This window comes from Bubalus bubalis, chromosome 15 (assembly GCF_019923935.1).
Source record: "Bubalus bubalis isolate 160015118507 breed Murrah chromosome 15, NDDB_SH_1, whole genome shotgun sequence".
In the NCBI taxonomy this organism is placed as follows: domain Eukaryota; kingdom Metazoa; phylum Chordata; class Mammalia; order Artiodactyla; family Bovidae; genus Bubalus; species Bubalus bubalis.
Window position 1 is genome coordinate 67,191,012 of NC_059171.1, and position 27,302 is coordinate 67,218,313.

Sequence of the window (27,302 nt, forward strand, 5' to 3'; positions counted from 1 at the left end):
GCCATCTCATTTTATGAACTTACTAGATGTTTTTGTTCTTGATCATTCTAGTTTTTCTCCACTCCTCCTTCCTCTGTGGGTTTTTTGTGTTTTTTTTTTTTTTTTTTTTGGACTAGAGTGACTGCTCTGGTACGGTAGAGATGGTTTCTAATCTAATGTGCATAGATCTTAGGAAGACATTAGACAAAGTCGTGTGACATGGAAATAGGTTATGCCCAAAGGTTGATGATTATTGAGGTAGTTAGGAAAATGGACTCTGTTACTTAACCCTGATTTGAGTCTTCTCTTTGCAGTTTGTTATTTGTATGATGTTGGCTTAAGGTTCTTTACCTCTCTTGAGCTCTTTTTTTTTTTTTTTTTTTTTAAGTTTTTTCCTTCCATCAAAAGAGGAATGACAGTGTCTTCTACACAGTTATTGCAAGGGTTGAACGAAATGAGGCATGTAAGTTGCTTAGCATAATGTCTGACATAGACATTGCTCAATAAATGTTAGCTATTATTTCATTTAACTTCTTGAAAAAATACTAAGAAAGAAAGAGGGTTTGGATTTATGGATCATAGAAGATAGGGGAGGCTACCTGTTACTTAGATGGCATTTTAAAATTCAGAAAGACCTCCACCTCCTGAATGAAATAGAATGCCAGATTTCAGAAACATGAAATCTGACAATCTTAAATTTTGAATATTAGATTGAAAAAATCAGTGGTACTAATGTAGGAAGGGAGAGATCTACTTTAATAGCAGTTCCTGTTGAGGTTTTGTTTTTTTTTTTTTTTTTTACAAAGTCAACCCAGGATCACAGTGGTACACATGGAATAATAGTATTATCATAGTCTTAATTGGTTAACGTGTCATTTTAATTACTGGTTTTTTTTTTTTTTTAATTTTTATTCTGGAGTCCATCTTTAAAAAGGAACATGGGTACATGAAGGCAGGAACTTGGGGCTCAATTATTTATTCTGATGAAGCAAAGACTTGCAGAGTGGGAGATACTGAGCAGCCACCTTCAGTAGTCCTTCCTGTCTTTGAAGGACTGTAATCTGGGAGAGTTGACACTGTGTGGCCCCAGCAGGTGGCTTTTCTGCAGCTCTGGAGTTGAGGACCAGGGTTCAAGTTCTACATCTGACACTGAGGCATGACTTCAGTGGCATCACTTAACCTCTCTGAACCTCAATTTCCTCAACCATATAAAACAGAGAGTAAAATCACTCCATATGGAGGTTATGAGGTGTCAATGAGTTAATGTGTGTGAAAGAGCAATTCAGATTTATGGTTGTCATTGCCTCGAATTGTTCTAAAAGGCGCTGAATAAGCTCTCTCTTTGGAGTGATTCTAATAATTAGAGCCATTCAATGGAGAAACAAGCTTTCACCTAATGCCAAGGCCACATCGTCATATGAGGGCTTTTTAGAAACTTCCGTGTAGAATGGAAATTTGTAAGAATCCTTTGAGTGGATATAGGGTGGTTACTTTGTTGATTGCTCTCTCCAGGGCACCCAACACTGCGCCAGGCACATGGTCTGTATTTGGTAGGTGTTTGTTCGATGAGTGAATGGAAATTTCCCCCTGACATTCACATTGTGTTCTTTGTTTAGCATCACTCTTTCCTTGTATTTAATGTTCATGTTCTTCTCCCAGATGTTCTTGTTTACCTTTACATATTTTAAAATGGATATTTTGACAGTAAACTGAAGCAGCCACTCATAGTTCTTTCTGTTCAGGCACATTTACTGAAGACTAGGGCAGAGAGAAAATATTGATGTAATTGTCAGTGTGAGGCATTGTGAGAGCTGTTTTTCTACAAGTTTGGCCATTTAATAAAATTTCTTATTTCTCTACTTCTGTAAGTGTTTTCCGTAAGTATCTGTTTCTGTAAGTATATATAGACACTTTTAAGAGAGGACGACTTATACATCCTGTCTTAAGAATCCACAACCTTATGCATAAAATATTTCCATGGGGTTAAATTCCCAAGAACCTCATAATAATGGTTGCCTCTGAGGAGGGAATTTGGAGGTTTGGAGACACCACGTTACTGTACTGGTTGAATTTTTCAACCATATGTTTAGTTAATTTCTTAACTATATACTTTATTACTTTGAAAAAGTGAAATGACCCAGAGAGAGAGAAAGAGAGAGAGTCGCTCAGTCATGTCTGACTCTCTGCGACCCCATGGACTGTAGCCTACCAGGCTCCTCCGTCCCTGGGGTCTTTCAGGCAGGAGTACTGGAGTGGGTTGCCATTTCCTTTTCCAAGGGATCTTCCTGACCCAGGGATCCAACCCAGGTCTCCCTCATTGCGGGCAGACACTTTACCATCTGAGCCACCAGGGAAGCCAGGAGATAACCCAGTGATGCATAATTCAGTAGCTACTAGGCCATTTGAATAAGCTTTTCAGAGAATTTCTGCTTATATCTGTTTGCTGAGTTTTTCATGGGACAGTTTGTCTTTTTCTTGCCACATTGTTTTAAAAAACAATTTTTTTTTTTCAAATAGATACTGGTTTAAGTGAAATAGAAGATTTCACTTGGGGAACATTGTAAAGTACACAAAAGTTAACTGTAAAGTAACCTTCGTTTATTTAGAGTCCACTATATTTAAGACATCCTGTGGGTGCTTTACCTACATTTTTTCAGTGTTCAACATGAGGTCTAAGCCCCACTCCCTTTTTTGTCTTTGCTGCCATAAATTCATGTGAGAGCTTTGATGTTGAACCAGAAGTCAAAGCCAGGCTTTGTTCTTTAAGCCTCCTGAGCCTTCTTCAGCCCCCACACTATTATCTAAAACTTGGGCACAGCCAAGGACTTGAAAACCAGCGAGAAATGGCAGTCACTGAAACTATGTTGGCTGGGATGCTGCTGTAAATATTACGTACTGCCTTGAGTTCACTGTTTCTTTCCAGTCTGCTGGGGATTAGATAGGAACAAATGGACAGGAAGGGTATAGGAAAAGGATCTCAATCATGTAAAAGACAGACTTGACCTTAAAGATTCAGTTCAGTTCAGTTCAGTCACTCAGCCGTGTCCGACTCTTTGTGACCCCATGAATTGCAGCACGCCAGGCCTCCCTGTCCATCACCAACTCCCAGAGTTCACTCAAACTCACGTCCATCGAATCGGTGATGCCATCCAGCCATCTCATCCTCTGTCGTCCCCTTTTCCTCCTGCCTGCAATCCCTCCCAGCATCAGAGTCTTTTCCAATGAGTCAACTCTTCGCATGAGGTGGCCAAAGTACTGGAGTTTCAGCTTGAGCATCATTCCTTCCAAAGAACACCCAGGGCTGGTCTCCTTTAGAATGGACTGGTTGGATCTCCTTGCAGTCCAAGGGACTCTCAAGAGTCTTCTCCAACACCACAGTTCAAAAGCATCAGTTCTTCGGTGCTCAGCTTTCTTCACAGTCCAACTCTCACATCCATACATGACTACTGGAAAAACCATAGCCTTGACTAGACGGACCTTTATTGGCAAAGTAATTTCTCTTCTTTTGAGTATGCTATCTAGATGGTCATAACTTTCCTTCCAAGGAGTAAGCATCTTTTAATTTCATGGCTACAGTCACCATCTGCAGTGATTTTGGAGCCCCCAAAAATAAAGTCTGACACTGTTTTCACTGTTTCCCCATCTATTTCCCATGAAGTGATGGGACCAGATGCCATAATCTTCGTTTTCTGAATGTTGAGCTTTAAGCCAACTTTTTCACTCTCCTCCTTCACTTTCATCAAGAGGCTTTTTAGTTCCTCTTCACTTTCTGCCATAAGGGTGGTGTCATCTGCAGATCTGATTCAAGGACCTTATAATAGCTAGCCAAAAGAGGTCTATGGATATGTTTTAAAATGATAGATGCCCATAGCCTGGGATTCATAGGGCTTTTGTTGACTGGTAAAGACTAAGATTGTATCCAGAGATTGAGTTCTAAATTTTATTCTCCATAGAATTTACTTCAAGCAATATTTTGAGCTATACCTTTATCATGGTGGCTTATATATACTAACTACACATCCTAAGGAATATTTATCTATATAATGAAAGGTGGTTGCCATTGCTTTGGGGTAGAATTATTTAAGTCAGTCTCTCTTTGACTTTCTCTCACTCTTAGAAGAAGGTGATGTTTAGGAGAATTTCTTAGACCAGAGAACCGATTTTTCATTATTCCATGACTTTTACATGAAGTGTGTTTTACTTATTTGTGTGTAGTAGTTCAGACACTATTGCACGTGCCTTCCATGCTCTTAGACCCGAGGTCAGATCCTAACTGTACTGTTTATTAACTGTGTGACTTGGAACAAATGACTTAGCCTGAGTGAGCATCAGTTTCCTTGTCTTGAAATGATATTTACCAAGACCGCATTTACTCTGTTGTGACAGAGGATGAGGAGTGTGTTCAAAGTGCCTGGCATGTGGTCAGTGGTCAGTGAAGAGTTAATCTATGTCTTCTCTGTTCGTTCTCAGAGGTTTTGTGTGACCCTTTAAACGCTATGGAGATAAAATAAAATTAAAAAAAATAAATAAATAAATTAAAAAATAAACGCTATGGAGGTGGAGAGGACCGAGGGCATTTGTTTAGCCTCTATACAAACCAGTGAACACCTGATGTACACTAACACTTCCAGACACAAGTCACATTTACCCTCTTACCTGTTAAGCCTTTCCTGCCTCACATGGGCAGGGTTAGCCATTCCTTCAGAGTGCATCCACCTCTGCCTGGCTTGTAGTAAGTGCTTAATAAGCATTTGCTAGGTGAGTGAGTTTTCTGGACAGTAGTGTGTGAGTGGGTGAGTGGGTGGGTGTGTGGGGATGGGGGATTGTTGATAAAGCTTCTCATAGCACGTTGTAGTCTTGTGGGTTTATATTAGTGCTTTGGTCTCACATTATCCAAACAGCTGAGAGAGTTGAAGCAGTGAACTTCACTGGATACTGTTTAGTTCTAAAGGCAAAGTGCTTTCAGCATTTAGACTAACTACATTTGTAGTGTAGTTGCCCATTCTGTAATTATTATAATGATAGATAATATTTTGTGAGTGCATACTGTGGGCCAGGCCCTGTGCTAATCAGTTTAGCTACATTTTCCCACGTAGTCCTCACATTAGCTTTATGAGTTAGGTGCTGTTATTGTACCCATTAGACAGAAGAGGAAACTGAGACTCAGCGTTACGTGCCAAAGACTACACAGCTAGCAAGCAACATAACCTGGATTTGAATGTAAAGTGACTCCAGAACTGTCTCTTTGAGTTACTGTATTATACAGCTTCCCTCTTCTGTATTACTATGATAAGAAAATTGTATAGATGGGTATAGATGATTATAGAGGTCAGTATTTCACAAAGATTTCCCCAGTATTCCCTAAGCTTGTGAAAGAAGCAGTTGCTTACCAGTTGGTGTCATAAACTGTTGCACTCTTCACTATAATTTCTGGTGGGAAGCAGTTATGTAATGTGCATTCCGTTTTAATTTTACCACGGGAATATCTGTGAGGAGGAATAATGGTGAATAAAGTACAGTGCAGTGAGAAGTAACCAGGTTTCTATTAAATATTGCTCAAGCAGTGAGTAAGTCATTAAATTCGACTTTTGATGAATATATAATGATTGCTTAATACTAGGCTGCCAGGAAAAACACACACACACCCACTCATAGAGGTAGGTGTGTGTATCATATATTACTATGTTGCTGGAGATAGTTGGAGCCGTATTTTAAAAGAGGAAGGGGCTTTTTTTTTTTCCCCACAGAGGGAGGAAGAGGCAGTCTGGTTTATACTGTCGTTTATTTGAGTTTATTCAAAAAGAAGATATTTCTTGCTTACAAAATAATGGAAGAATCAATTTTAATTTGAAGAGATGAGGAAATATTTATTCCCTATTTCCTGTTTCAGAAAGTAAAATCTCCCTACTATATGTGCCACCTGTTCTAGGAAATTTAAAACAGAAACCAGGCCGTTCTCTGCCTCCTTTCCTTCCTTCCTCCTCGCCAAGTGGACATATGTACTTTATGGCTCTGAACGTTGATCAGATCGTTCTGAGTGTGTGCTTCATGTTGAACTGGAGTCAGCAACCCCCGTAAAACACTGAATGGCTGCTTTGTCTTTTACTAATAAAATGCATGGCGTTGAATTTTATTCAACTCTGTATAATTGGTCTTGTTGCTGTTCAGACATGCCTATACATGACTTGGTAGAATAGAAAACCACCTGATTCTGCAGTATTTGTTTGTTTAGGACAAAACTTCAGGAAACAACTTGAGCATGGGCAAAAGTGCTGTTGAATCATGGGCAGAACGTTGGAAGGGATAAGTAGGTGAAATTTGTCTTGAGGGTGTGCCTCCCAAACACACCCGCGCCCCCCCCACACATGTGTCCCTGTTGTAAAGGTAAAGGGGTCTTATGGACCAAGAAGGCATGAAGCATTTGGTCCTGTTCTGGAGACTAGGGAGGATTCTGGAAGAGGACCCTGGGGCTGGAATCATAGAAGAGATATCTGGTGGTGTGGGGAGGTGGCCCTAGAGATGAGCTGGGATGGATGTGCTAGGGGAGGGAGGAGGGCAGGAGTTGCTTTTTCGTGTCTGTTTCACTGAAGGCACTTCTACTGAAGACTTGAAGGACAGTGAGGGAACTTATTTGACTCTGGGTGCTGTGTGCTGTCAGACTTTTTCCAGCTGTGCTTCCCAAACCTTGGGGCTAGGCCTCTGGGAAGAGAAGTTAACTTCTCTCCAGTGCGTTCCTTAGGCTGCTGCTGAGGACGGCTGTGGCTTGGGAGGGACCTTGTTTAGAGTAATTGATCACGAAGCTGCATCTCTTAGTGGCATCACTTCACCTTCCATTCTTGCTGAACTGGTTGCTGGTGTGGAAGGAAAGCTTGACCGGTCTGTTGACCATGCCCATCTGGACTTGGGGAAGCCAAGACAGAGAATCTTCTCTATCCCTGTTTTTTCACCAGTGGCCAAGAAAGTGGTATTATATGGAGGAATAAGGTGGGAATAGACACCAGACAATCTTGGAACTCACCCTGGATAAACTCTCATGAGTCCGTATTATGCCACATCAAGAATTACCATATTGTTAAAGGCTTGCAACCTACATTGTTTAGCTACAGAGGACCTGGAATTTGTCTCACCTGAGTCTGCTGACATCTGTAAAAATAGCCAGTCGGTCTCCTCCCTTCCTGTCCTCCCTGACACCTCTCTCTTCTCCCTCATTTTGCCCCAGTCTTTCACTTTTGAGACAACCCTCATTGATTCCTAGTTTTCATACATTATTTTGCTTTTATACTTGGTTCCTGTCTTGGCCGTCATCTTCTTCTCATTGAAATTTCATGAATTTTAAGTTGAATTTGATTGCAATACTACATCACCTATTTCTGCTTAATGTACTTTATGTAACATGTAACTTCAGTGTCTTATCCAACACTTCAAGAAAGAATAGTATGGTTATAATATTGCTGTTAGTGCATTCTGACATTGAGTAACAGGTGACGTGTCTAATGATTAGCGCGGCTGCCGAGATTGCATAATTACAGGTTTGTGTGACTTTAGGGGAATCATATACAGGGCACCTGCCTCCATTCAGATAAACATTAGATAAATACCAGAGCAATTCAGCCTAAAAAGAAGCCCTCCTTCAGCAATTGTCACTATTTTTCTAGGGTTTGCCAGTGAACAGGGAAATGAAACAGAAGCTGTCTTTAAAGAATAGGCTTCATTCTGTGGTCCTTCCTGGTCTACATAATACTTGGTCAGTTCTTCGAGTTCTGTTAGCAGTTCATAGTACTTATTAGCGGTCCATAGTGTTTGGGATGCTAAGCTGCATCACTGGGTATGAACAAGGCGGATTTGCAGGAGGCCAGCCACTGTACTGGCATACTTACAGGAACAGTTATAATTATCTGTGCCCTCTGGACTTAATTTGCAGGGGCAGGGTTAGGGGGACATATTTCAGCCAGTTCTTGAAGTAATTTCTTGGAGCAGCTTCTTAGTTGGTGTGCCAGACATGTTACACGGGACTCACCAAGTCTCCAGGAGACCTCCCCACCTATTTATTGACTTGTAAATGAATGTTCAAGTGTATGTTGCTTAGGTTCACTTGATTAACACAAGCAAGAGTTGATTTTAATACATTAATGCTCTTTCAGTGGCACATCTAAGAAATCCTAGACTCCCAGACCCCCGCTTGTCTAGGGAGGACGGTGGCAAGAATACTGGAATGGGTTGCAATTTCCTTCTCCAGGGGATCTTCCCAACCCAGGGATCAACATTGCAGTCAGACACTTTACTGTCTGAGCCACCAGGGAATCCCCGTCAAAGGCTTGGAGTAGAAATAGTTTTGACCCTGGGCTCCACTCAGAAGTATGTCTGCATGTGAAGCCTTCCCAGGCTCTTCCCTCCCCTGAGACAGTTCTCTGCTGCTGCCCTGGCGTGGCTGCTCTGTTGTTGCTGGTGCTTTTGGCTTGGTTCTGGTGGACTTAGCAGCTGCTAGAAGAGCTGACTTAGTTACTCTCTGAGCATTCAGTGGGTGACTTGGTTACTTTTATAAAGCCTCTCCAATTAGCCTTGCTGATGGGAAAGATCACTCTCTTCACCAGTGTTAAAACTTCGTAAGGGGAAGATCATTTTCTCTTTGTTACTGATTTCCTCTTACAAGGAATTTGGGAAAGCTTTTCCCCACCAGGCCCAGTCACATTTGAATGACCTTGGCCAGTGTCCTCCTTGGAACAGGCCACCCGGAGCTGAGATGAAGCTAGCTGGAGGCCATGACTTTCTCCCCAGTCCCCCGCCCCCAGGATTTGTTCCCTGGATATTCATGGAGAGGTTAGAGGCGCTTGGTCCTTCTCCTGTTGAAGCATCTTTTAGCACAGGGAGGCTAGTGTACATACTTTGCAGCTGGAAGGCCTGCGTGCCAAGGCCTGACTGCCACTCACTACCATGTGTCCTTGAGTGAGTTATTACTTCAACTGCATGGTGCTCCAGTTTTCTCATATAAAGTAGAGATAAAACTACCTTTCTCTTAATGTTGCTGTGAGGTTTAATATAAACACAGTGTGCTGAGTGCATCTTGGCTCATAATATAAGTGCTTACTAATTATTAGCTACAGCTATTATTATTACATATATTTTTATCATTGCAGTTACTTTCCAGGCTTGCAGAGGTGTGGTACAGTAATATTTTCCTCTCCGAGCTATGTCATTCAGTGAATTTTAACATCATTTTTGTAATGCCCCTGCTCCCCACCCTGCTTTGGGGCCAGCCTTTTTCCTATGGAAAAATCACAATGAAAATAGAATAGGCAAATACATTTATATTACGTATCTTTACATTTGAATTCAATTGAATATCAGGTCAGGACGATTTTTAGTTTGGCGAAAGTTTAATTTTCAAATTTATATATGATGGTTGTATAAGAATATTGTTATATTTCTTTGTTGGCTCCCAAGAACACTAAGGCATTATTCGTACCCTCAAATGGATTAAAATCTGTTTGGAAAAATGAGCCATTCATATAGGAAAACAAGATTGCTTATGGTTCAAAGTGCCAAAGTATCAAGTACAGTTGTTAAGATAAATTAAACAAGATCCTTCTAGGCTGGTAGAGTTTAAAAATAGGCAGGGCTTGAGCTCAGCCCTTGAAGGGTGGTTTGGATTTGGTTGGTGTGGGTTTTTACGAAGGGCTGTCCCTGTAAGAGTGGGAGAATTTGGATAGCGGAATTATATACCGTGGAGTAAAGGATCAAGGGACCTCTAGTTACTCAGCCCCTCTGCCCCTCTCCATTCCCCAGCCACTTTTTGGTCAACAGCCCACTCCCTGTCATGTGCTTATCCCTCTTTTCCTCCTGAGTTCTTCCGGGCTTTATTTAGCCTTTTTGATACCACACTATGCTCTTTCCCCACCCCAGTTCCTTGTAGAACAAGACACATTCCGTATACCTTTCTTTGCCTGGTATTTCCGAAGCATGAACACAAGTAAAAAAGAGGTTATTATTGTAATAATGAGGGAAATGGTGGTTAACAGCTGCCTGATATGGATGTTTCTCATGGCCTCCCCTCCAGATGCCGTTGTGGGAGTCTCTTCTAGTTCTTATCTACTGTCTCTGGTCTCTCCAAGACCTTTTCTCCAGCAGGTCAAAACATTGACTTGGGGCTGAGGTTATCTGACTGAGCATCACTTCCAGCTGTGGTGTGGCTCTCAGTTCTTTTCAGGAGTAGCTTCCTGCTCTCTTCCCGTGTTTTCTCTTGGTTGCCTTGGGCTGCACTATTCATCACTTAGGTTCTTTAGCTTGTCCCAACATTCTTGCGCCTTAGTGGAGGCTGTGTGTGCCCAGTTGGCCTCCTTAGATGCTTCCCCTAGGCTTCATGCCATCAAATCCTGGCCTAGCCATCATTGCTTAGGTTCGCCTTTGCAGGGAAGGTCTCCTTCTCCTTATATTTTAAATTGTTATCTAATTCAAGTCTTACTATTATCCATGGGCCCTTGATAATAAGAGCATCATCCTGCTTACTTTGCAAACTTGAATGTCAAAAGCACATTTCTAAGTGCTTTCAAAAATTAACTCAATTCCAGAGGAAGGTTGCCAACGTTATGTCAGCTCCTGCTGCTTTAAGCCCCTGATAGATTTTTATTTCTTATATTTGCCCCTGATACATCCTTTAGAAAGTTTCTACTTAGGTTGAAGTCTCCATTAATTATTGAATTTTTTTAGAAAGCAGTTTATGCTGTTAGTCTTTGCTCAGGTTACCAGCTTTACCCACTTTTTTCAGTGGTCCCAAAATAAGAATCCATTACACATAAAATACACTTATTTCTTTAAGAAAACAAACAAAACAACCTGCACCATTATTTCCTTTAATTAGATAAAACTCGTGTGAAACCAGGGGCCTACTTCTCCCTTTTTAAAAAGATTGTTTTTTTTTTAAATTTTTCATTATTTTAAATGAGAAAAAACTAAAAAAAAAAATTTAAAAACTAAAAAAACCTATATTATAGGTCAGTTCCAAACTCCTAACCAATTTGCTGAAATGTAAATATATACAGTAAAATACTTAGTAAGTCACAACCCATCATCATTAGGATATAGATTGTTTAAAATTCTCTTTCTGATCATCAAGCAATTAATATGATTTTTAACAAACAGTTGCTATATTATGGCAATAGAGACATGTTGGTACCAGCAACAGCTAAGCAGCATGTCTCTTTCATTGATGTTTGGACATTTTTGAATAGTCTTACTATTTTATTTGGTATATGACTTGAGACCTTTCTCTTATACCATTTTGTTTAAAATTTGTATTTAATTTTGTGAATGTAAATACAATTTTTTTCTTATGTAAACCCTGCTCCTTCCCACTCCTCAAAAAGAAAAACAAAAAACTTACGTAGAGGTATACATATATTCTGTGAAGTCTGGGTGTTACAAGCCAAGAGATACTCTACTAAAAGCATGTTAGCCCAGGAGATATTTTAAGGAATGTGTTTATTATTGACTATTGTAAAACTAAAGCATAATTTAGAAGTCTAGGAAATAATTTCTTAAAAGCCAAATGTAAGTGGGTTTTACATTATTTTATAACTTTGAGCTAGACAGTTGTATTGTTCTTCAGGGGAGACAAGGAATACTGACATTCGTCTGAGTTAGGGTATTTGAATGAAGAGTCTTTGTGTGCATCCCCAAATGTGATTTAAGGATACCAGTTTTGGAAATGGCAACCCACTCCAGTACTCTTGCCTGGAAAATCCCATGGACGGAGGAGTGTAGTAGGCTACAGTCCATGGGGTCGCAAAGAGTCAGACACGACTGAGCAATGTCACTTCACTTCACTTCACTTCAGGTTTTTAAATGCTAACGTTTCTTATTATCCTGTGTTCTCTATCTTTTCCTGATCTGTTAAATTGTGTGTCTAGAGCTTGGGGAAAATGTTTCTTTTAAGCACTTTTAATATTATTTCACTTTTCTAGTCTACTAGTAGCTTTTTGTAACCCTCTTGTTCCCTGAGGGTTTTTATTTTTTAAATACAGTCAGGACGGTTGTTTCCTGCTCTGACCGATACCTGAAACGTTTGGGGATCTGTTTCCGCTGTGGCTTGTTGTTGCAGTTTTTCAGAAACACGTTTGTTCTTTCTCTCTCTCTGCCCTCTGTTCTGCTCAGTGGCCAAGGCCAACCTCCCTACAGCCTGGAGGAGCAGGGTGGGCTTATTACTCTAGTTCATCTTTATTCTGAGGAGTGAGGACCCTCAAGTTACTAGGGGAATGTATGCAACTTTGGATCCTGCGTTCTGCTTCTGATTTGGCCCTGGTATTTCTTATTATCTTGTGACTTTTGTTTTTAAGGAGATCTCTTTTTTTTCTGTTTTACCCTATGATTTTAGTTGTCTTCAGTAGGAGGATTGGTCCACATAACCCAGCCTACCATTACTAGAAGTGAAAAATCTTCCTTATTTGATCTTTAACGATACTGTAGGGTTCATGTGCAGACATATAACTGCACTGCTTTAATTGATGATGGAACTGAGGCTGAGAAAAGTGTAGTGGTTGATTTCAGACCGTCCAGGCAGGTGGCATAGCTGAGACTCGTGTGTCTGAGTCTACATTTCCACCTTTGAGCCTTTTTCTGTTGGCCATCTTCTTCAAATTTTGAATGAACCAGGTGTATATTGAAGACATTTTAAAAGATGTAATACTTTTGCAAAATCATTTACATAGATCATTGACTAATAATTATGTTGGTATAGCTTTTCCCAGCTATGACATTTTAAGTGAAAAACAATAATTTGTTTCCCTTTTATTTTTCAGCTGAAGTGAGTAGTGAATACAGTATGGATAAGGCAATGGTTGAATTTGCAATGATGGATCGGGAACTAAACCATTATTTAAAGGCTGTGCAATCTACAATAAACCATGTAAGTTTACACCACTCACCTGGTTATATTTGGTTACAAGTGACTGACTTAGAAATAGAAACACAAAATCAAAATTCTTCTCTAACCTTTAATATTTTCTTATCCTTTCTGTGGTAGCTATTAATCTCTTCTTAATCAGGAAGTTCATAGAATAGGAATCTTAACTACTTTCCTAAATAGGTCACCTAGATTTAATTAGGATATTACAGTTTAGATTTCCTTGCATTTTTTGGTCTCAGATTTTATTAGTCTAAGCCCTCTTTGAATGTGAGTAGTTTTTTATAAAAAACTAAAAACTGCATAGAACTTGTTTTTATTGTTACATTTGTTTAAGCATACAATTTAGACCAGGTTTGGTTACTCATTCTCCAGCTGTAACTAATATGTAGCTATTGCAAAATTCATAGAATCAGATAATAGGGAAGAGTTTTAGAGAAAGTTTAAAAATAAAGCAGCTTGGCATTTCGTTTTTTCCAGAAGCCAAACTTAACTTTGTTGGCTCCGGCTATCACAGGAACAACACATAAAGCAGTTAAGGTGGGAACATAGCAACATCCTTTTCAGCAGTACTGTGTTGAGTAAGAAATGAGCAATATGATTGCAGTAATGTTTCTGAGAAGTGCTTTGTCCTCTGAGCAGTGGAAACTCCCCTTTGAACTGATTTCATATACCTGTGTAATAGGATGTCTTGTACTTCTGGTTTCTTTATTTGCTTTTTCTTATATCTATGGGAAAATTCTAAAACTCAAATATTTTACAAGATTAGCTGCTATTCAGTGGAAGAGAAATTTTTGAATATGATCTAATGCTTAAGCCATATTTAAGTGAGTATTATATAGTTATGTTTCTGATTATATGCCGTTTTCTGAGTTTTTTCGTCTTTAAAATTTTGTTTTCTCCTTTTTTTCTTTTGATGGTTAATATTTACTAAGTGTAGCATTTGTGACTATCTTAAGAATGTCTGCTTATATCCAAGTAATACGCTCATTCAGTTCTGGTGTTTCTAACCATCATGACTGTCCTTGGCCTGTGAATATTTCTTCCATAGGAAGATATAAAAATGGTATCGTGTCTGGTCTTTGAAACTGATAGCAATGATTTTCAACTCCAGCTGACTCCTAGAACCAGCCAGTCAGTCCCTACCCTACACTAAAGAGACTCTGATTTTACCAGTCTGTCTGGAGCAGGATTGGGGCACCTGTATTTTTAAAACCCATTCTATTATGTATCCAAGGTTGACAGTCACTGCCTTAGAAGAACAAGGCTGTTTTTATAGAATAAAGTGTGAAGTGAAGTGACAGTCGCTCAGTCATGTCCGACTCTTTGTGACTCCATGGACTGTAGCCCGCCAGGCTCCTCTGTCCATGGAATTCTCTAGGCCAGATACTAGAATGGGCAGCTGTTCCCTTCTCCAGAGGAGCTTCCCAACTCAGGGATCGAATCTAGGTCTCCTGCATTGCAGGCGGATTCTTCACTGACTGAGTCACCAGGGAAGCCCAAGAATAAAGTACATTTGGTACCAAAGATCAGAGTTAGACCTATGATATGGGCTGGTCCAGCATTGACCCTTACATTCTGTGGAGGTTATTTGATAGGCTTTTCTGCTTTAACCTTGATGTTTTGCAAAGGAAACAGCACAGTGTACATTATAGATAAGAAAACAGATTTTGAAAGTTGAAGAACTTAATGTGGATTTTTTTCCTGTTGAACCTTAGGATTCACAGATACACATGATATTTTTATAGAAAGAATTGGACTTTCCTACTTTCAAAAAACTGAGTCACTCATAAAGGGAAAAAAGGAAAAGCAACTCTCCCCTCAGTAGTTAACAGCATTTCTTTCATCTTGAGACTTCATTCCATTACCCCCACCCTACTAAACAAGAAAGATAGATGGTGCTTGGAGTTTTATCCAGCTTTTCAGCCCTAACCTCACCCTGCACTATGGAGCAACTGGATTCAGTGATTCTAATGCTTGTCAGGAAGGTCCCTGATCTTTCATAAGAGGAGAAAGCATGTTTAGTTGCAGTTTTTTCTTACGCAAAGTTGTGCTTGCTATATAAGCTTGATATGAGACCAAGAATAGCAAATCATAGTTTTGTAAGATTTCTAAGACCTAAAACCATATAGAGACATAGTGGGGATATGACCATTATTTTGAGGGAAATATTTTATCCTCTTTATATACTATTCACTCTTTACACAGTATGGAGTACTGTCTTACTGCCATTTTATTTCTTGTTTTGGTGAGGGATAAAGAATGAACAGCAGCTTGAAAGGGGTCAGAATGGTATAGTTCTTTAAGAATAGAAAGGGTCTGCTGCTGCTAAGTCACTTCAGTCGTGTCTGACTGTGCGACCCCATAGATGGCAGCCCACCAGGCTCCCCTGTCCCTGGGATTCTCCAGGCAAGAACACTGGCGTGAGTGCATTGCCATTTCCTTCTCCAGCGCATGAAAGTGAAAAGTGAAAGTGAAGTCGCTCAGTCGTATCCAACTCTCAGCGACCCCATGGACTGCAGCCCACCAGGGTCCTCCGTCCATAGGATTTTCCAGGCAAGAGTACTGGAGAGAAAGGGTCTAGGGATCAGAAACTGTTACAACTCTGGAGCTCCCACTTTCCAAGTTATGATCATGGGTCAAGAAACTTAACCTCTTGGAACCTCATGGTCTTCATCTATAAAAGTCTTAGCCTGCCTGTTTCATAAGATCATTGTGTTAGTCAGATTAGATACTGTGTATCAAACACTTTGACATTCATAAAATTTGATAGAGGTAAAGATACTGGGTTATTACAAACCTGGATTTCCAAACACACTCCTGAGAAAGGTGGAACAGGATCTTTCTTAAAAACAAGTCCTTTGCTCACTTTATTTCAGGGCTTTGAATTAAAACTTTTATTGGCTTTAACCTGTCCTCCTTTGGAATCCAAGAATCATATAGGATTAGATTTTAGCTGATTGAGTTACAATATGAGGTGTTTATGATCTCTAAAACAAAGATATTGTTTTAAATCAAATTATTAAGAAAGAATGGACTTCCTTGGTAGCTCAGTGGTAAAGAATCCACTTGCCAATTTAGGAGATGCAAGTTTGATCCCTGGGTTGGGAAGATCCCTTGGAGAAGGAAATGGCAACCCACTGCAGTATGCTTGTCTGGAGAATTCCATGGACAGAGAAGCCTGGTGGGATACTGGGTCACAAAAGAGTTGGATACAACTTAGCGACTAAGCAACAACAACAATTAAGAAAGAATACAGATAATAGGAACCCGTATGAGTCCTGTTTCACTTCTGCTCTGTCATAGACTTTTAGGAATTGCAGTACTGCCATTCCTATATCCTTTGCCAAGATTCTGGTCTACTCTCTGGTCTTTTCTGTTTAAAAAAATTTTTTTAATCATCAAAGAGCTTTGGAGTTTCTTATTTAAATTAAGATCTCTCATCTGCTCTCATCTTCACCGAATTCTGAAGGTTATAAACCTCTGAAAATGTTTTCTAAGTTTACTTTGGAACCTTAAAGGTGTGGCTCAATTTACCAGCCATCGCTGGGAAGTACATTTGGCTTTTAACAAAGCACTCAGATCTCCTTTCTTTGTCCTTTGAGAAAATAGAGCTGCTATTTTCTACAATGCTTGAAGTTTTTATTTGGAATCAGTATTTATTTCAGTGCTCTGAAACTTAAAAAAAGAAAAGAAGTAAAGACGTTGTCCCAGCTGTTTTGTAGAGGGAATATTATGCAGTGAACACTAAAAAAAAAAACACAAAATTCCCAGACAGTCCGTAATTCATTTTTAAAAGCCTTCAGGATAAATGGGTTATATACCTGTCACAGCTCTTTGAAACATGTTAAACCACAAACAATTCAGTAGGAACTCTACGGAGATTTTCAGTCATGAGACCACACATGTGATGAAAGTGTTTTGAAAGCTATAAAATGGCACATAGATATGCTATGATCCATTTACTTGTTTTATCGCTGTGACTGCTAAGGAAAAACTTTTCTCGGTTTCATGTTGAGAACAGAGTGATGTTCTGAACATTAGCTTTTGATGACCTAATGTTCCCTTTCTTGATTTCTAAGCTTTTATTATTTGAGTATCTTGAAGGGCACCACTGGCTGGCTTTTTGTTCTCAAACGTTCACTGAACACGTTTTCTAAACACCTATATGCCAGATATTTCTTGGTGCTAGAATCTGGAGGTCAATCAGCAAAGCCCACATGACCTCAATTTCAGAATGTCTGAAGTCTAGAGAGGGAGACAAACATTTAACAATTGTGCTGTGTACTGCAAAGGAAAAATAAAGTTTTTAAGGAGAGTTATTAATTCAGGGGGCATAATATCCTCTGGGCAGTAGGTTGGTGGTTAGGGGACTCCTTCCTGATAAAGTGATATTTAATCTAAGATGAAAGTCTGATGAGCTTCAACGTGGGGATCATGACGTATAACTTCCCCTGTCTGTGTGACTTTTTGCATGAAATGGAAGCATCTTTTTTTTTTTTTCCTTCTCCTTTATGTCAGAGTTTCAAAGTGCCTTGATCAATCCGAAGATTTAATTTTAGAAAATTGTCAGAGAAAGCCTGCTTTTATACATAGAAAGGTTAAAGTCTGTAGAGTAGCCAAGTAACCTACCTAAGGTTGGTCAGGGGTTCATTCATCTGCAGATGTGAGTGCCTGCCATGAGCCAGGAACTGCACTTATTAGTAAAGCCAGTTATGACAGTAGTTGATTTATTAATAAGAATAATTTCATTACTGATACTCTGCTTCTCAAGCCATTTTACTGGTCACATGGATTATCCCTCTTGAAGTGAGACTCTCTTATCATGTATCTAAAAGTGAAAGTGAAAGTCGCTCAGTCATGTCTGACTCTTTGCGATCTCAAGGACTATACAGTCCATGGAATTCTTCAGGCAAGAATACTGGAGTAGGTTGCCATTTCCTTCTCCAGGGGCTCTTCCCAACCCAGGAATCGATCCCAGGTCTCCCGCATTGTAGGTGGATTTTTTACCAACTGAGCGACAAGGGAAGCCCAAGAGTACTGGACTGGGTAGCCTATCCCTTCTCCAGGGGAATCTTCCTGACCCAGGAATCGAACCAGGGTCTCCTGCATTGCAGGTGGTTTCTTTACCAACTGAGCTATCAGGGAAGCTGATTGCATGATCAGGAGGCCTTATTCCCTCTGTCAGATAAGCAGTGGTGATACTGTGTACTGTGTCCTTCTGGTTCTGGATTTGTGTGATGGTTTTAAACTAAACCTGGAGTCTGTCTTGTGGGCTTCGAGTCCAGAAGGTGGGTAGCAGCTTGATCCAGAGAGTCCTCAGATTGATTCTCAGGTACGTTTTTTTCAAATAAGAGATGATAAAGAGTCCAGCTGCTATCGTGGGGGTGGTCTTTGTAACTTTTTTATAATCTTAATTCTCATAGTGAAAAAGGATGTCCCTCACCCCCGCCCAGCTAAATAACAAGAGGTTCCTATTAGTTACTGATATTATTAACAGTCAGTGATGAAATATTCATTTTCTGTGCTTTTTTGATGAGCAATCTAACCCTGGAGTTTAGTAAAAATAACTGAAGCTTAAGATTCACATTATACTTTGCATTTTTTTTATCATGATACTTAATTGTGCGGTTTTACTGTAACAAACTTCAAATCTTAAAGGAAATGTCAGATTTTACCCGTGTATGGTTCTTTCAGTATGTGCTGCTTGAACATCTTACCTTATGGAAAACCCAGAGCATTTGTATTTTCTTCACCTTCCTTAGCTGCTCTCTTTTGTGCTACCTGCATCGTAAAGATTATCTAAGATTTGAAAGCATTTATGTCAGATTGCTACCACGTATTTCTTGCAGTTTTTAAAATCAGTTTTTTATAACAGTTCCTACCAAGTATAGAGGAGGAGGCTATTTTTTTTCTAACGAGAGGGGCAGTTAGTTGCTGGATCAGCTTACTTGGGTTGTTCCTTATAAATCTGTTCATGGATATGCCCTGTGCACTGTGGCTTTTTTACTTGATAAGCTAACATGAACATTTTATCTGCCTTTGAAAGCTAGTATGTTGAGAGTTAGAAGAGTGGAAATATACCTCGTGTAAGTTGTTGAAACCAACACAATCTTAGATATAATAAAAGAACAAGGTGGGTCAAAGGTATAGCTTACCTCAGCCTTGACATTATGCAACTAGTTTAGAATGTTTTTGACATATCACTTCCCACTGCCTCCTCACCCTTCACCCTTCATCACCTGGTAAACTTTGCCTTTTGTAGATCTTATTTTAAAATTACTTTAACATCTTCTCCTTTAACATGAAATCTTATGGGGTATCTTATAAGTTGGGAGTTACTTTTTTGGTTATACCAGATTTGGGGAGCCTTTCTCACAGAGAAAGCTAATGATTTATAGTATCTGAAGAAACTTCCAGGGCAGAGGATGTGATTTATTGGCTATGACCACGTGGTGACTGGATGTAAGAGTGCACCTCGCACTGTGACTCATTGACAAGGGTAGAAGGCGGGATTGTGACTCTGGGGCAGAAGATTCCCGAGCATGGGAGAAATGACTCTTGTCAGGTAAGGGATGACAATGGAATTAGTGAAGAGCTCCTAGAACCAGGTGGGAAAGTACTGTGAAACCCTCCACTAGCCCTCCAGAACAGTGTGTGGTGCATTTCTGTCCACGTTAACAAATGCTCCTTTCATCTCTAGGGATATTGCTCAGATGTGGTAATTAACCAGGGGAGAAAGGTTGATGTAGAGGGCTTCCCTCTTGGCTCAGTGTTGAAGAATCCACCTGCCAAAGCAGGAGACACAGGTTCAATCCCTGGTCTGGGACGATCCCATGTGCCGCGGAGCAACTAAGCCCAAGCACCACAACTGTTGAGCCTCTGCTCTAGAGCCTGGGAGCCTCAGCCACTGATAACCATGTGCTGTAGAGCCCATGCTCTGCAACAAGAGAAGTCACTCACTGCACACCGCAACTAGAGAGTTGTCCCTGCTCACTGCAACTAGAGAAAGCCCCTGTGCAACAACGAAGACCCAGCACAGCCACCAAAAAAAAAAAGTTGATGTAGATATTCAGTGTTCAGCCTTTTGGCCCCAGAATGTGTCTCTTTCTGTGATTACTGGTAATTAATTTCTATTCCATTGCTCTAGAACTTCCTCTGCAGTTCTTCCTAAATTAAGGTTGTCTTTAGTAGCATTGTGTCTAATACACAGAAGGAGTAGATCTGGGTATAGTATTTCACTAATTGAGTTGCCTTTATAGAAAGGAATTGAGATATAAAACTCTTAGATTCCCAAGTAATGTAGCTGCTAATTGGTGAAATTTCTGGTCTGTGTTGTATTAAGACTGGTTATCGTGGGTGGTTTATAGAAATCTTTGTGTTTTGTAGGTATCAAGTGCTGGATTTTATTCAGAGTTCTAAAACATTTACACTCTACTGGGCCTTAACGTGCCTCTCGTGCACATTTTCAAGTTCGTTCCATAATGCTAATTAATCAGGATGTGAGTAAGTATAATAGGAAAAAAAGGATTTTGTGGTCAAATAAGTTTGGGGAATGCTTGATTAAAAGAATTTCCTTCAAGACTCCAAAGCCTTTAAGATGCTTTTGTGCATTGTGATTCTCCAAAGGAGGGTATTTAGTTATTTCCTAAACTTGTTTGAAAATCTCTTTGGGGAAGAACTAATACTTTACAAAACCCACTTTGGAAAATGCTTCTATTGTCTCAATCCCCGTTCCTTTCGGAGGAGGCTGAGAGATGATGGATCCAGCAGTGTGGGTACAGATTTCATGGCATCCAGGGATCTAGGAAGTACTCAAACTCCCTACCTGAAGTGGACCTACAGGATGTTTCTGTGCAGAAAATCAGGAATGGGCCAGACCTCTGAAAAGACTGCATTATTCCAGCAGTGGAGAGAGGAAGGAACAGCTCTTTTTAAAAACATGCAGTGGTTGCTTGGCCATCAGAGCCTCTCTTTGAAGCAAACAAGACCCCATGCGTGGGATATTGATTCAGAAAAGTGGGGGGAAGGAAAGGAAGAGAGGAAGGGATAATATAGGCAGAAAGGACACAGCAGTGGTGTGGACAGGAAAGGCACATAGACTCTGAAAACTTGGTTCAGCACAGCAGCAGTGCTTATTGAACACCTTGGCCTTGGTGGTACTGGGCAATGCTGACAGCTAATCACTTGAATTCTTTAAATGATGTGAATATTCTTTAATACAGCAAGCTCTTGCTCATTTATGACATTGGGCATAGTCCACATTTAGCATCAAACCCTTATTTTAGATAATCACTGAGCCTTCTTCCACATCAGACTTTTCACCATACTTGGTAAGTATTACAGATCTTGAGATGTTGGCCTTTCCCCGCTATTTGGTGCTCGTGAGCCTGGGGTCACTGCGGTAGAGAGATGGGAGAATAGACTGAGCCACGGAATTGATCACCAAATGCTAAGACTCACTATAAAATGAATGCATTTGCCAAGTGTGGAGTTGAAACAGCTGCTTGTTTATTAATCTCATAATTAAGTTGTTCAGTTAGTGCCAATAGAATGCTTAGTTTAATGAAGATATAAAAGCCTCTTGACATGTGTATATAAAGTAGGCTACAAAATAATATTAACAATGAAATAGTTTGACATAGATAAAATAAACATGCTTAAGAAATTCAGAGTAAGGGAAAAGAGCCTTTGCTTAAATTCTGGCTTTTCTACCCTTTAAGCCTCAGTGTCCTTTTAAGTGAGGGTGATCAAATACAGGTCAGAGAGTTCTGGAAACAATGAAAAGTGATAGCGTGAAAGCAGCGAAAACAGTTCTGTCAAGGCTCATTTATAAGGTTGCTCAGAGAGTTCTGTAAAGGAGAAGTCATTTCTTTTGATCAAGTTTAAACAGTATCTGAAGAGGAAATTTGAGTTAACATTTAGAGAGCAGAGTAGGCAGCAGAAAACCATTGGGAAAGGCCAGAGTTGATTATGTCCTTGAGACGTTGAAGGAAGGCCCTCTTTCCTTAGGAGGAGCTTTCTGGTAATGGGGGCGGCGAGAATGTTGGGGGGAACTTGGTGCTCATAATGTTGTAAGCGGAAAGGATGGGGTGGAATCTGGGGGACCAAGCCAGTGAGAAGCATGGCATTTGGCCAATTGAATGTGAAGTGCCTTGATCAGTAAGGCTACTTTTGTCTGCAACAATGAGGAAGAGATTGTGCCCCTTAACATATGCTAGTTAATGGCAGAGGGGGCCCTACTAGGTATAAGGACCAGCTGTGTGTTCTGTGCTCAGTCATGCCTCTTTGTGACCCCATGAACTTCAGGCTGCCAGGCTTCTCTGTCCATGGAATTCCCAAACAAGAATACTGGAGTGGATTTCCATTTCCTTATCCAGGGGATCTTCCCAACCCAGAGATCAAACCTGTGTCTCCTGCTTGGCAGGCGGATTCTTTACCACTGTGCCCCCCCGGGAAGCCCTATATAACATAGTATGAAGATGCTATAGCAAGGACCAGACAGCTAAGTAAAAACTTTGGTAATTCAGGATTAACGTTTGATGTTTCCTAAAGTAAACAAAAATTACTTAACCATGTAAGCAAGATAGTTCAATAAACAGCATAATTATATACCCATATGCACAGAGATAAATATTTCTTCAGTTACATTTCCACCGTTAAGTAGTGTTTGTTATTTAGCGCCCATTTGAACAAATCGTTGGGAAAGAAAAATGTGTTGGCTTTATTCCTCTGAAGTATCATTATGTATGGGTTATCAGCTCTATTTCAAATACACAGTCTATATAAATTGTTGACAGATGAAAGAAAGAAAGTCCATAAGTGGAGAGAATGTAAATGCATGTGAGTTAGCAGTTGTGCGGGTGAGGAGAGCTCTTTGATCCTGCAGTGAGCCAGTGCCCGGTGAATTGTCATTGAGAAAATGGTGAGAATTCCTTTTTACTGTTTCTCTCTTAACGCATCAAGCTTCTAGCAATAGTGACTTTCATTCTTTTGTATCATGACCAGCCTGATATTTTAATCACTTGAGCTTTTTGATTTTTATTTCTTTTGAGGCTTTTTTTTTTAAAGGAAAATTAGTGTCACATATTATAAGATTCTTTAACAATAGTGAAAATCTTTATGCACACTTCTCATAGGCTGAATACACCAGTTTAATTATTTCTTCTCTTCTTTATTTATCTTAAAAAAATTTAATTATCTTCTAATTGAAAACGATCTTTATAAGGACCATGCCCAGGTAGCTCAACTGACAGAGCATCAGACTTTTAATATGAAGGCCCAGAGTTCAAGTCCCTGTCCAGCTGCCAAAATAAATTGGGGGGGCTTTCCTGCTGGTCCAGTTGTTGTCACCACATTCCCACTGCACATCCACTGGAGGCGGTGAGGTTTCCATCCCTTGTCCGGGAACTAGGATCCTTCATGCTGTGCAAAGGAGCTCCACCACCTCCCCTGACCCCCCAAAAAGACCAAGTCATTGTTACTTAAAATTGGAAGCAAAACCAGGAATAAATTTAATATGATTGCATCACACAATTGATTTCCAGACGCCCTGACTTGCTTGCTTTTAACTTTCCCCTTGACCGACACCCAAGGGTCTCACATGCTTCAAGTGCCTTTCAGTTGCCTCATCTATTTGTGATTCTTGGAATCTCACTGCTACCAAGGAGCAAACCTTCTCCACCCATCAGGTTACTCTCTGTCACCCTGAGGATTATTTTAGCCTCCACCATGACACAGAAGCCAGTAAAGCCACATGAAGCACTAAATTGGAGCCCTAAATGAACTAAATCCTGGGTGTATTCAGAGCATCCCTCTTACAAAATCAGAAAATAAATATGGCTCATGAGGTGTGGTTACAGTGTGTCTTAAAAAGCCTCAGCAAAAACAGAAAAAAAGCCTCAATTTTTTTCTTGGAATAAGTTCTTACCGTATTACTTAAAGCACCCATAAATAATATAGGTGAAGTTAGAATGTCATGCGATATTGTCTATAATAGGAATGGTATTGCTCAGCCAAAATATGGAATTAACATGTTTTACCTTTGTGAACTGTGTCCCCATTACAGTAGTAAATTGTTTGGTGTTACTGTTCGGGTTAATTATTGTGTTTTTGTCTATACCTATCTACTGAAAAGTTGTGTTGACCTTAAGCAGGTTTGCAAAATGAACTCAGTAATATCTGCTGCTACCTCTCACAGAGCGATTTCTTGATTAAGAAATGAGATAACCTGTGCGAAAGCACTTGAGAGGTAAAAGTGCTGTATAAAGGCGAGGGCTCAGCACTCTGGCCTGTTAACTTTTAACTTCTTTTCTCATCACGAAAATGTCTGCTACATGCTGTTTAAATTGGTACACTCTTCTAAATCCCCTAAACTCAGAATAAATGTATTGCCATTTATAGGTGGCTTGTGCTTTGTTTCCTCACGTTTATTTTCTCATGCCACAGCTTAAACTGGAAGGAAAAAATGTGTAAGTTTTACATTCACTTTTTGTCCTTAATTTAGTCATCTTTTTGGTAAATGCTTATTTCTGCAGAAATCTCATGTAACAGTTCAACAAGTGACTAATGCAGATTGGGCTTGCTTAGTCTCTGAGTCACTTTATTATGAAACACTTAAAGTTGAACATCGATTGGTAACAATGAGGAAATAATATGAGACAATTTATACTTTCTGATATGATGGTTTTAGTGACTAACTCATCAGGCAACACCAAAGAAGGAAATTAATGAAAATTCACAAAGCCAGATGAAATTAGTCTAAAAGTCAAGTCTCAGTAAATCACAGGCACCTTTACTACTTTCTCCCCTTCTCTCAGCAGTTGGCATTTCGTTGATACGAGTGTTGGGCTGGGAAGTAAAGATCTGACTTCTCATCCTTGTTCTGCCAGGCTGTGACCTTGGACAAGTCACGGAAACTTCTGTGCTTCAGCTTCCTCATTTCTAAAATGGGAATTATCACAATATTTGCCCTACATACTTCACTGGGCAATTGTGGATAAAATGAGTTTATAAATAGGGATGGGTTATTATAAATAGGAGTATGTTTTGGCCCTCCCTCCCCCCAGAAAGTGAAAGGTGGTATATAGTTATTATATCCTGACTGTCCCCATCTGACATCTCATATCTGAATGGCCTCAGGCCCTAAGAGTGAAAGAGGCTTCCTGAATCTGCCTCAGAGGATCAGAAGGGAGTCTCTGTTAGCTGTTGGAGCTTGAAAGAGACAAGACACATTCCCAGTGTTTGGATTTCTGAATCGACTCATGGAATACAGTTTCCCATAGAACATTCAGTGGCTAGGTTTCCAGGCTAGCCAGTTTTTTTTTTAATGATTTAATCATAAACGGTTCTTTGTAATCCAATTTCCATAAAACTGTAACAAAACCCATTTGTGCTCTTGGTGTCAGTTTGGTGTTTCAGATGTTCTGGAGGACTTAGCCTAGTGGATGAAAGCAAATTAACTTCTCTTCCGACTTCCCCAGTTGATATTTGTCTACAGGCTGTTGATGGTTTACTTAAACCAGATTTAGAAATAATCAGTTTCTTTTCTTCAGTCCCCTGGCACTTTGACTAAAAGAGTCTGAAGCCAACTTATTTTGCCCCAGGCAATGGGTGAGGAGCCCTCTGGAATCCCTGCCCTCTTTAATGATCACAGAAACCTTCCAAGTTAGGTAAGGTGGATGTGATGGACTCTGAGCCTCTGCAAGGTTAAGGGGCATGCTCAGGTTGCATGCTCAGTCTCAAGAGTTGAGACTTGAACCTTGGTTTTTTGATGTGTCATTCAGGGCTCTTTTCATGTCTCCGTGCCTCAGGACATATGTACTTCATTGAATTCAGTTTCATTTGGGAGTAGGAGTGTTTTTATCTAGTCTTGGTTATAAAATATGCTTATGATCTTACACATCTTATTGTAAATCTCCCAAATGTAAAATTTTAGTCTAAATGAGTAGTGACTCTTCACACTGCCTTGACATGCACAGGGAAGGATTCTGTTAGTATTAAAGAACTGCTTGAGGAATATTATTATATGGAACTGTTATATTAAAAAGATGGGATACTCAGTCTTTCCATAGTAACAGTAAGCCTAGTTAACATTTCTGTAGTGCTTGCTGCCAGGCAGTACTCTTAAGTGGTGTTGGTTAATTCAGGTTGAGAAACATTTTCCTTCTTGCCAGCTTGCTGCTGCTGCTGCTGCTAAGTCGCTTCAGTCGTGTCCGACTCTGTGCGACCCCATAGACGGCAGCCCACCAGCCTCCGCTGTCCCTGGGATTCTCCAAGCAAGAACACTGGAGTGGGTTGCCATTTCCTTCTCCAATGCATGAAAGTGAAAAGTGAAAGTGAAGTCGCTCAGTCATGTCCGACTCTTCGCAACCCCATGGACTGCAGCCTACCGGGCTCCTCTGTCCATGGGATTTTCCAGGCAAGAGTACTGGAGTGGGATGCCATCGCCTTCTCCGTCTTGCCAGCTTAGACTATAGATTTGCTCATGATCAGTTTTTAGAAGCAGTGAGGGGGAAGTCTCTGCATGGAAGAAGGCAGAGAAATGGTCAATAAGTGGCATTTCAGGGAACATGTAAAGGGTATCTCTCTGGGGTAGTGGAAAGAATACCACAGTTGGAATCAGGAGATACAGGTTCATCCTTGCTCTTCCACTGCCTAACTGTGACATTGGTCCTCTGACTTATCCTCTAAAATCTTCAGTTTTCTTATTTGTAAGAAAGAGGATAATGATACTTCATGGGGCTTTTGCACAGATTAAGTGCAGTAATGTAGGTAAAGCACTTAATTTCATGCCCTCACAGGAAGTGAGGCTTCATGAGAGAATGTTAATTGCTTATTTTTTTTTTATTAAAAAAAAAAAAAAATTTGGCCACATCATACAGCATCCAGGATCTTAGTTCTTCCCCCACCTCCCCGCCTCTGATTTGGGGAAATAAGAACCTCTGTCCCGGAAGTGGAAGCGTAGAGTCTCAACCACTGGCACACCAAGCAAGTCCCAATTGCGTCTTTTAATCTCCATGCACAAGGTGGTTGAGAAATTAAATTGGAGAATGGACTATTAAACCTAGTTTATACTTTTGTTTAAAATATCATACAATTTAAAGATGGTATTTTCCATTGACTGCTGCCTTCTTGAGTGCTTCAGAGTAAATGTACAGGGAATCAAGGAAAACAGACTATGGCTGGAGAATCTGGATTTTACAGGGTGGCCATAGGTGAATAGGTGAATACACGATAAATGGCTTAATGGTATCCTCTGTTATGAAATTGTATTGTATGCTTTACAATATGAAATTGTAAGTTGTATGAAATTGTATGCTTTCAGACTTGGTAGCCACCTTGTAGTTTTAGCTTTATCACCTGTTCTGTGTTTGGTTCAAGGAAGTTACTTAATCTCTCTGGGCAGTGAGAATCAAATTATATAAGT

The 27,302-nt window shown here is 40.1% G+C and overlaps 1 protein-coding gene across 8 annotated transcripts in view; it reads left to right on the forward strand.

The window, feature by feature from the left end:
* NSMCE2 (NSE2 (MMS21) homolog, SMC5-SMC6 complex SUMO ligase) overlaps positions 1 to 27,302 on the forward strand; it is a 237,179-nt gene that overhangs the window by 34,418 nt on the left and 175,459 nt on the right. For 7 of the 8 annotated variants that reach the window (XM_025265490.3, XM_025265489.3, XM_025265484.3 and 4 more), the window contains one exon: positions 12,771 to 12,877. In XM_025265490.3, the coding sequence (XP_025121275.1) occupies positions 12,771 to 12,877 (107 nt within the window). Of the gene's footprint in view, positions 1 to 12,250; positions 12,274 to 12,770; positions 12,878 to 27,302 lie in introns of those variants that run through there. The other variant, XM_025265488.2, reaches the window with a different exon arrangement.